Raw genomic sequence first — 10,699 nt, 5'->3', positions numbered from 1 at the left:
CAGCCGTGTAGTGACTCTCTTATGTTCATCATAGAACCTAAATCCAACTACTGCAAACTTTTAAATACTTAGATATTTAATTCGAGAGGGAAAATCACATTCAGTACTTAAAACATTAAGCACACCTGTCTGGCAGCTGCTGCCCTTCAGCCACCTCTTCATCAGGGACTGACCAGAGGTTCTCTGCTGGCCAACATGGCAGGTAGGCAGAGGCATATCAGGCCCAAATGTGTAATTCTAAGAAAATGGTCAGGTTTATCAGAATTATCAAGTACTGTGTCTCACTAGAGGGTGAGATCACGTCACCACAAGTCTGAAAGGTCCTTGAGCTGTACTCGTGCGTTTTCAGTATGTACGCTACTGTTTAGAATTTCTTTCTTTAGTAAGCACTATAGGGAGTGATACAAGGCCCTGGGTGTGAAGTTGGTGACCTGAGTTCTGGTCAGGGATGCTGTTCAGGTCACCTTCAGCCTTGGTCACCACAACTTAAAATCAGGGTTGGTAGCAGCTGCCCGTCCCCACTTTGGGGTGTGATGAGGATTAACGGAGAGAACGTGCCAGCACTTGGGGGCCTCCATGCCCCGCTCATCACCAGCAGAGTCCTCAGTCCCCCACCCGGGAGTCCTACTTGGAATCTGCTTCCTCGGGCCACAGGAGCACTGTCATAGGTGAGGGTCAGAGAGGAAAAGAGTCTCTGACGGGGGGGGGGGGGGGGGGGGGGGCGGGGGGGGCGGGGGGGGGCTTCCTGGAATGTGTACTCAGAACCAGCAGGGGAGGGGGAAGCAGGACCGAGGAGACGACAGGGTGTGACACAGCTGCAGCCCAGGAGCTGGCCTGGCCCCTCAGAGGTCCCATCAAGGCCTGGTGCTCAGAGCTTTGCGTGCCACCCTGGCCAGTCTGGATGAGGGCTGCTCTAGTCAGGGCTGTGAACTTAGACAAGACAGTTGTCTTGAGCTGAGGGAAATCAGCCACCAACACTCCCAGCAGCCTGGAGAAGGAGTGGCTGGTTGAGGAGCATCTAGGTGTCACCTCTGAGCAGCTACTACACCTACTTCCTCAAAGAGCAGGATTTTCAGAATGTCTCGCTAGGCAAAGCCTCCTCTATGCTGAATCCACGAGACTTGCTTAAAGTGTTCCAGAAAGACTAAAAACAAAGGGACCGGCAGTGGAATACCAGGCACGGACAAACAGCAAGGCCAGGGAGTAGAATCCAGGCCATCTGCATGGCCTCTGCTGTCCAAGGGGGTGGAGTCACCTTGTCACTGCTAGGCAGGGGTGAGAGCCTTGGCTTGCCACTGGGCCCTGCTCTGACCAGCACAGAATGAAAGTTTCTGCTTGTCTTTTCCACATAGCGGTAGAAATGGAGGTCCAGGCTCTCTACCTGGTCTGCACCTGACATGGGTGTGCAGGTGAAGGCCTCACTGTGGTCCAGAGCTGATGAGCATCCCAGTGCCCACCTGTCCTCTCTGACATGCTCCTGGTGAGGGGAGGAAGGAGGGCAGGAGTGCTGGCGGAGGGTGGGACAAAGGATCCTCACTCCACCTTTGCAGGCTAGGGAGGAGTTGGGCCCTGTGTTCCCATGATGTTTGGCTGGAAGACACTTTCTGCCTAACAGTTTGCTGTCTTGCTAGCTGGCCCCTTTGCTGGTTCTTTGGATAGAAAAAGACAGCCTTCCCTTGAGCTTCTCTTGGTCTGCACCCTTGGTGCTCCCCATCACAGGCCACCCCTGTTTTGTGCCTTTTGATCCATGGGGCAGGAATGTTGCATAGCTGGCTTTCAAACCTTTATTATTATTGTTATTATTATTATTATTATTATTATTAAGAACCTAAGAACCACTTCAAGTGTTGTTATTATTATTATTATTATTATTTTATTCCTAAAAACCACTTCAAGTATTTTAGATAGAGCCGCTTCCCAGAGGAATTCATATTCAGCTTTGTTTGGACTTTTACTTAGTTACTTTAAAAAATGTTAGTTCTTTCATTGTCAGTACTTTCCACACTAGGAATTTTTTAAAAGTCATAAGATGCTGGGTATTCCTAGCTATTAGTCTTTACTTCCTCCGCACACTGTGGATAGGCAGTCAATGGGCAGATGAACTGTGGAGAGTAGAAACTCTAGCAGCCCCCACTTACCCAGGAAAACCCCTCAATTCCTTTAAAGTTCATGAATGAAACAGGTATGAAAATTACTGTTTTATATGACTGAAGATGAAGTTCCTCAGGGATAAATAATGAATTTAATTTAAAAATGTCATTTTCACCAAATTGGCCACTAGTTATATTCCATCAATTTCTATGTGTGAGAACATCATCAAAATGTATATTGGCCTCGTATTTTTCTGAGGCAGTTCCTGACTGAGGACACGTCTGTAATAAAACTGAGATGCTCCCTTTAGAGGCAACACCTCTTTGGGTCAGTTATCAGATTCTCATTTCTCAGGACCTCGGGGTTAGCTCCCAGGTCCCACTGGGAACTGCCCGTCTCCCTGAGGGACCGGACGACTGCAGTCTCAGCTCAGGCAAGCTGTTTAGCCATAAAGACCAAAATAATTTCTTGGAGGTGGGGACTTTATTTTCTCTTTTTTTCTTTTTTGTTTGGTACTGGGGAGTGAACTCAGGGTTACTCAATCACTGAGCCACATCCCCAGCCCTATTTTATATTTTATTTAGAGACAGGGTCTCACTGAGTTGCTTAGCACCTTGCTATTGCTGAGGCTGGCTTTGAACTTGTGATTCTCCTATCTCAGCCTCCTGAGCTGCTGGGATTATAGGCATGCACCACTGCACCTGGCTCATACTTTAAATATTACAATTGAATATTTCTTGAGAAGTGAAAGAAAAAAAAATCATCTGACTGTGTCTTTCAATACAACTTTGAAGGTAGTGAGTCTAGGCAGGTCTCTTCCAGTCAAGAGAAATAGATTAAAGTGGGTGCTGTCTCCTTTAACAGGGGATGCTGGGATATGCTTGTCTTTCCTTGTTTGCTTTTAAATTTCTTGTGTACTTTTCAAATTTTCCAGATGCTTTTGCAATCTGAGAACCAGACTGAGAACACGAGCATGTGGGCTCTTGGCAGCTCAGAGAGCGGACGCTGTAGTTCTTGATTTATGCATTGGCCTATCTTTGTAAGCTGCAACCTAAACCCCACAAAGCTCCACCTTGTTCCCTTTGAAACCGGACAATTAAAGCTTGTTTGGTGAATCAATGGCATGTGTGATTCAACTGTCCTGTATTAGACAGGAAAATGAGAAAAATGAGCCGTGGCTTCCTGACAGGTGCTGGGTTTCTTTTTCATAAGACTCTTGGTGAGCTGTGAAAATAATTCTCACACCCCAAGTGGGATAGAAGCAGGGATCCATCCACCTATTAGCATCTGAATAATAAGGAACCAAACTGAAGACATAATCTTTAAATTGGCCATGGGGTAGGAGACAACCCTGCTTTTGATAATAATTTGTACACTTTAAGACAACAGTTCTTGATAGTGAAGAATTAGAAAATCAGCATTTTGGGCCTACAAAGAGTAACTGCCTTAGAAGTTCGGTAACCAGAGAAGGTTTATTTAGTGACACACCTCAGAGAAGCAATTTCTTCTGTTTCGTTCACCTGTCTCTACGTAGATAATGTCTGATTTGTCAAACACTGCTTCGCTGAAGGGAATGGACCTTCCTTCCTACTTTCTAACAGATTTACATGAAAGCTGCAGACATCACACCAGGGTCTTGCCCTGAGCAGCTGCTCTGTGGATCTCCAGTGGCCCGACCACTGGGAAGTGCTCAGTCTGCTTTTCCTTGGCCTCAGCGAGGCCTGTGCCCCTCCTACTCCGCCCTGCACAGCTCTGGGAGCAGCGAGAGGAAGAGTCCCCGTCTCTGCACACAGCAATCTCACACTTCAGATAGATCACATCGTAGCTGTCAAGAAAGCTGAAGGCGTTGAATTTGAACTGGGCCACGTTCTTCTGGTGGGATGGGAGGTTGGCAAAGCTTTTGTCTTTGATGCACCTGGTGGGAAGAAAAACCCCAAGCCAAGAGATTAATCTCAAGTATAGTGTGAAATTGCTCTAAACCACAGACCTCTGAAATCCAGATGGAGTCTTTCTACTACCCACTCCAAAGAAATGACTACACTGTGTTTTAACACTACTATGAATGGAAAGTCACTGTACCTAGCCACAAAATAAACGCAGTGAAAACAAGGTAATTACATACCAGCTACAACTCTTGCCTTCAGAAGGATTAGTCTATTTTGTCCAAAAGGAAGATTATAAGTGGGTTGAATTATTTGAAGATTATTTAATATAAAATTAAATAATTTTATATTTTAAATTCAAATCTTAGGGCAGCCACTGGAAAAGTGAAGGAAAGAAGTATAGACAACACATCAAAAGGAGCTAAAATGGAATCACAGAAAATGTTCAATTAAAACCAGAGAAAGCACCGAAAGGGAGGGTGGGGAGAGAAACAAAGAACAAATACAATGCATAGATGTTTGATTTTAATTTAACTCTCTCAGCAACAGGAATGGTCCAGATATGCCAATTTAAAGACAGAGTATATAAAAAAGAGTAGATTTAAAAAAAAAAACAACAACAAAGATTGAGCTAGAGTTACACATTGTCTCCAAGAAACCCACTTTAAATACAAAGACACAGACAAAAGTACAGGGATGGAGAACGATACTTCATGTGAACACTAATCAAACAAAAGCTGGGGCAGCTGGGTCAATTTTCAATAGAACAAACTTCTGAGACAGGATAATTATCAGGGACAAAGAGGGACATTATATAACATAATCAACCCTCCAAGAAGATAATCTTTAATGAAGATAACCAAGATAAGGATTAGTCCTTAATCCAATTCACAAACCTCAACGTACACCCTCCCTACAGTGGAACATCAAAATACACAGGCAAACTGACAGAACCGCAAAGAGAAACTGACAGACTTGCCACCACAGCTGGACACTTCAATATCCTTCTATCAGTAATTGGCAGGCCCAGCCGGCACAAAACCAGAAAGGACGTAGATGGCCTAGGGCACCTTATTAATGCACCAGAGCGAACTGGCGTTTCTAGAACACTCTGTCCAACAAAAGCAGAACACACATTCTCCTCAAGCCCACGTGGAATTTCATCCAGAAAGACCACATTCTGGGCCATAAGAAGCATCTTAACAAATTGAAAAGAATAGAGATCACACAAGATACATTCTCAGATGACAATAAAATTACACTAGAAATCAATGACAGAAATATTGCTGGAAAAAAATTCCCCCATATAGAGAAAGTAGACCACACACTTTTAAGCAACCCATGGGGCGGTCTCAAGCGATATTTAAAAATATTTTGAACTAAGTGAAAATGAATACCCCACATCAAAATTTGTGGGAGATCGCTAAGATGGTGCTTGAGAGGGCGGTTCGCAACATTCAAAATACATAGATTAGAAAAGAAGAAATCAATCATCTCAGTTTCAAAACACTAGAGAAAGAAGAGCAAATTAGACATAAAGAAGAAAGAAAATGTGTTGGTTGTTAGATTCTGGCACCAAATGGAACCTCTTGCCCTAATACATTCATAGGGAGGATTGACGGGGAGGGATTCTTCACTCTGGGACTCGGCAGGTTAGTGCCACTGCGTGCACCTCCTGGGCCTGTGCTCACACCACCTTGGCAGGTGCTGTCTTGCTCCTCCCTTGGCCTTTGGAGGAGCTGCAGTGCTTCTCATGGGCTTTAGACCGCTGCAGCTTTCACCATGCTAACGGTGCTGTTGAGTCAGCGATAAGGTTTGGGTGGCAACTGCCCATCCATTAACATTTTGTCCCTGTTAGGGGACAGGGGAGCTAGAAAGGCAGACCATTTGCCTAAGTTCTAATTTGGAAAGTCACTTGGTTAGCCAAAGGAGCCAGAGCAATCTCACCAGAATAACTAAGCTTAGTTTGGAAAACCCATCAGCCCATCAGTATTGGTCAAATGCCTCAAAGGGGATCATGGGTGGGAGTCTTAACCATAAAACTAGAAAGGAAGGGAGGCTTAGGCCTGAAAGGGTGGAGCAGAGCAGCAGGGGTCTGTCCAGGAGTGCTTGGCGTGTCAAGGGAGGTTGTTCAGGCTGCCTATTACTATATCCCCCACTGGGATCCGGGGCTAGGAGGACCCCCCACTCAGCCTCTGGTGAGGACCCTGGCACAAGGCTCCAGGTTAGGACCTCCAGATCAGAGGCCACAGGTTCCTAAAGGAAGGCCGTGTGGATATTACAGTCAACCAGGAAGGGCTTCCATTTTCCTTACCCCTTCTGGATCAACTCATACTTGATGGTTGTGAAATCTTGGGGATCTGGAGAAGCCACACAAGTATCCACCAAGACCCTCAGGCTGGGATCGGAGCTACGCAGGGTGGCCTGGAGGAAGACCTCTTTCCTCTGGCTGGCGGAGTATGGCACCATGCCCCCCATAGGCTGGGACCCGGGAGACTGGATAAATGAAATGGACACATCGTAGCCGGCACCCTCGGTCTGGTCATCAGCTCCATGAACGATTTCAACTGCGGATGGACTGTTCACCTTGCAGGTGAATTTCACCTGGGGCACCTTGTGCCGCACAACCACTCGGCCCGAGTGGCCCCGTATCCGGCCTCTGATGGAGTTGGAGTAGCTGAGGGAGCCGAGGTGTTCCTGTGAGGACAAGAGGGGAGCTGGTGGCCAGTGCTCCTGGCTCCCTGACAAGCACCTGCCCCGAGACCTCTCCTCCCTCTCCTGATGGGTACCAGCTCATTGATGTGCTGGAGGGCACTCCTGGACCTCTGGGGAGCTTAATGCCAGGAAGGGATAACACAGTGTGTGGGTGCTGTGGGAGCTCCTGGTGGGCGGGAACCCCTTCTCTCTGAGGGCCAAGCTGTGCCCCTAGGAGCTGGCTGTCAAGCCCATGATGGCAGCCTACAGCTTGCTCTCTCTTGAGTCCCTGAACATGCTCCACTCTCTCAGCCACCCCCAGGCCACCCCATGCTGTGGCTCCTGTTTCCTGCCTACCCTTGAGCCCCAGACCAGTCTGGCTTCAGGTGAGCTTCAGGCCTGACCCTGCGGCCGTTGGCCCCAGCCTTGCTCCTTCAACTCCACTGTGACCTGCGGAGGACGAGGGGATGCTGACAGCGGTCCCTGCCTCTTGCTGCCTCCTTCCTGTTCCCTGCATGGAGGTCTAGAGGCTCAGCTTGTGCAGGGCCTCTGGCTTAGGGAGCTATAGCATCAGGACTCAGATCCTGGACTCACTGCTTTGGGGCCCTTCCCTCTCTGCGCTCTCTGCCAGCTGAGGCCAGTGTTTCTCAACCTTTTCTCCATTATGGTCTTCGGAAGGAGTTTTCTAGACCCCTTCTTTTCTACTCATCCTGCCCTCTTTCCGGCCCCCATAATATGACAAATATGTCATTTGTGTAATGCTCGTGTTTTATCCATAAAGGAAGATTTCATTGCTTTTGCTCCTAAGAACCAACATCTAGCTCTCCTCCCCCACAAGGGGTAGGACTGCCCTCCTTGAGAACGTACAGCTTAAAACAAAAGCCAAACTCCTTGGCCACATGGCCCTGTGCCCTTCTAATCTGCCCCTGGACTCTGGCCCTGAGTCTCTTCCTCACCCACCCACAACCAGCTTGCGGCTGCCCCACCCTGCTCTAGCCGAGCCTGGCGCACCTCTCCTGCACCTACCTGGCCGCTCCACCTCGCCACTCAGCCGTGGCTCCTCAGCCACCACTGTTTAAAGTGGTATCCCTTCCGCCCCATGCCATGCCCCAATGGCAGTCCTTGTTTGATGACCCTCTTTCCCCTCTTCACTACTCAAAAGACTCGTTCAGGGCTCAGCTCTGTTTCCTTGAACAGAAAAGCCATAGGGCAGGAACCGTCAGTTCTGCAGCTGCCATGTCCTTAGCACCTAGGTGACTGCTCAGCCACTGACTTTGAAATCAGACCCAGAACCTTCCTGTGACAATGTTTTCCTCAGGGTGCCCTTGGACTGGCCTCCATCCTATGTGGTTGCTGACTGCTGTGCTCTGAGGTCAGAACATGGGCTTTTCTAGGCCAGCTGGACCAGCCAGGGCCAGACAGGACATCCGTCGGATCCTCCCCATAGACCAGCAATGCCTGGGGCTGCCCATCTTCCAGACAGGTGGGGGCTTCCAGCATGGCCCTGGGGGCAGGAACCTCTGAAGTGGACCACAGAAATGAAAGGATAAGAATGACCATGGTCTGTCACTGAATCACCATTGATCTGTCATAACAGATCAAATGTGAAGTATGGAATTCATGGCTCTTTTGGGTCATGTAAATCGCTTGACTGAATCTGACCTCCAACAATGTCAGGTGGGCTTTTTGTAGGTGTCTAAATGGGGATGCAGAAGAATAGAAGAACAGCATAAGGATCTTGCTTTGGAACATATTATATTGTTAATTATACTGAGAAAAAGGATGACACAGTTGTACATTTTTCCTACACCTTTAGTATGCTAGTTTCCTTAATTTCAATGTCATGGTTTTGTGAAATAAACAGGTAGTTTAGGAAAATTAAATAGGCATATAAACTTGCCATTCACAAATATTCTAGATGTCTGCTTTCCAGTTTGCAGAACATAGCCAGGTACTTGGTTTGAAACATAACAGTCAGACAAACAATCTGTCCTCCCTCATCTGCACAATAGCTGCACATGGCAGGTGTGACCTGATGCCCAGTCTAGAAGTCTGCTGTGGAAAATGCTTTGGCTTCAGAGCTGAGAGAATACATTGATCCACTTGTCCATCCACTCACATATCTGTCACACATCAGCACTCAACACCTGTTGCAGCGTATCCCAAGTTCAGTGTCCTAAATTCCCCAGAGGACGGAAAGTTTCAGACAAATTATCGTGCTTCCCTAGGTCTCCCAAAACTGAGAAATGAAGTCGTGGCTGAGTTTTTCCTCTGTCCTGACACAAGTGTTCAACAGGTAGTTCAGGTTTCCAAGGTCCTCTCCTTGGTCTCCATCCTTAGAAGGGTACCACCTCCTTACCGATTTCTTACCTGCCGGACAGTGCCGCAGTGGCCGTATGGAATGTTGAAGATCAGGAAGCGCCCACTGACTCGTGGGCGACACAGATTATCATTTAAGTGGATGTCCCAGGAGGAGTAGCCCAGTCTCCGGAGATAGCCTCGGTCTATGACAGCTTGGAAGAGGTGGGGCAAGCAGAAGAGCTGGGCTGCAGAATGGGGAGATCTTGACAAAGAGAACCTGGTGCAATGGACTTGTAGGTCAGAGGTGTGGGTTGTTTATTTCTAAAAGTACCATGGGTGGTGCTCTGGGCAGGGGCTGGCTCAGTTCTCTTCATCACCAGCCAGGACTTGACTTTCATTGACTTTATTTATATCCCCTGTGATGGCTTGCATCTGGAATGCCCCTCAGAGGCTTAAAGTTGTTCGGGGCTTTGGGGAACTGATGGGATCCTTATCAGTGGATTGGCCCATTGAGAGCTGGATGAACTACTGAGAGGTGGTGGGCACGCCAGGCAGCAGGGCGTGGTTGGAGGAAGTAAGTCACTGGGAGTGCTCTGGAAGAGTTATTTCTCATCCTCAGTCCCCTGACCCCCATCTCTCTCCTTCTCTGCCTCCTGGCTGCTATGAGCTGAGCAGCCTTCCTCTACCACACCTTTCTGCCATGATGTTCTGCCTTACCTCAGGCCCAGAGCAATGGAGCCTGCTGACCACAGACTGAAACTTCTGAAACCATGAGCCAAAAATAAATGTTTCCTTCTTTAAGTTGTTTTTCTCAGGCTATTTGTCATAACAATGAAAACTGACCAATACATTCCCCCTTGTCCAAAAAGGCTTTAAGGTCAAATCACATCCACAGGGCATCCTGCCCACAGCACATTTCCCATGGGCCATGAGATGAAGCTTTATCTAAGAATTTAAAGGACAGCTTGTTTTGTATAAGAGAAAAGCTGAGCCTGGACCTGTCTATCTGGGTGTTGGCGTGGAGATAAGCTGGAGGCAACCAGTGAGAGCCTGGGTGCTCAGGGGCCTCTCTGCCAACCTCCTCCAGCCCACAGCGGACAGAGACCTCAGAGGTCTCAGTGGAAACACAGGCGGGTCCCCCTCACAGCAGCATTTTCCTCTCCATTCATCTCCCTCTGAGCTCCCCCTTTTAGTAGCCTCAGATCTTTGAAGGAAGATGACTTTACCATTGTCCTTGGGCACAGCAGAGTCCGCTGGACCTGGCAAGGAGAGATGATGAGGGCGAATGTCAACAGAGCTGAAACACGGGCAGAGGATGCCGTAGACAAGAAGTGTACTAAGTGGTCTCATCTGATTTGGCTACTAAAGCTGGAGTACAATGGCATGAGAATAGTCCAGGGCCTGCAAGGGAGAGGAAGGCCCAGGCATTCCTGATGGAGCTGGATCTTGGCACATGTGGACTAGAGTTGAGACTATGGGTCTCATCAACAGCAGGACTTGTTGGAGCAAGAGACAATAAGCACAGGACTTCCAAGCTGATAAATACCACCATAGGCAGGAACTCTGGCTGGTGTCCCATTTCATGAACATGGCACACTTAGGACTTCAGGCTGAGAAGCAAAACAGGACAGTACCCTGGGCCCCCATCAGCCCAGGAAGCATGGCTGGCCTGATTCACTCAACCCCTTCAGACACTCTGGGCCCCAGACCACTAGTCCTTTGGACATTGT

General features: G+C 48.1%; 1 protein-coding gene across 1 annotated transcript in view; it reads right to left on the bottom strand.

The window, feature by feature from the left end:
- Positions 1 to 3,714: 3,714 nt before the first annotated feature.
- LOC113179549 (scavenger receptor cysteine-rich domain-containing protein DMBT1) overlaps positions 3,715 to 10,699 on the bottom strand; it is an 87,819-nt gene continuing 80,834 nt past the window's right edge. Inside the window, exons 40-43 of the mRNA XM_077799130.1 lie at positions 10,196 to 10,228; positions 9,039 to 9,214; positions 6,289 to 6,671; positions 3,715 to 4,006 (exon numbers count right to left, since the gene is read on the bottom strand). Of these exons, the coding sequence (XP_077655256.1) occupies positions 3,715 to 4,006; positions 6,289 to 6,671; positions 9,039 to 9,214; positions 10,196 to 10,228 (884 nt within the window). The remainder of the gene's footprint in view (positions 4,007 to 6,288; positions 6,672 to 9,038; positions 9,215 to 10,195; positions 10,229 to 10,699) is intronic.

The sequence above is a fragment of the Urocitellus parryii genome, chromosome 5 (assembly GCF_045843805.1).
Source record: "Urocitellus parryii isolate mUroPar1 chromosome 5, mUroPar1.hap1, whole genome shotgun sequence".
Taxonomy (NCBI): domain Eukaryota; kingdom Metazoa; phylum Chordata; class Mammalia; order Rodentia; family Sciuridae; genus Urocitellus; species Urocitellus parryii.
The sequence above is the reverse complement of the archived record's forward strand: the minus strand, read 5'-3'. Positions and strand labels throughout refer to the sequence as shown.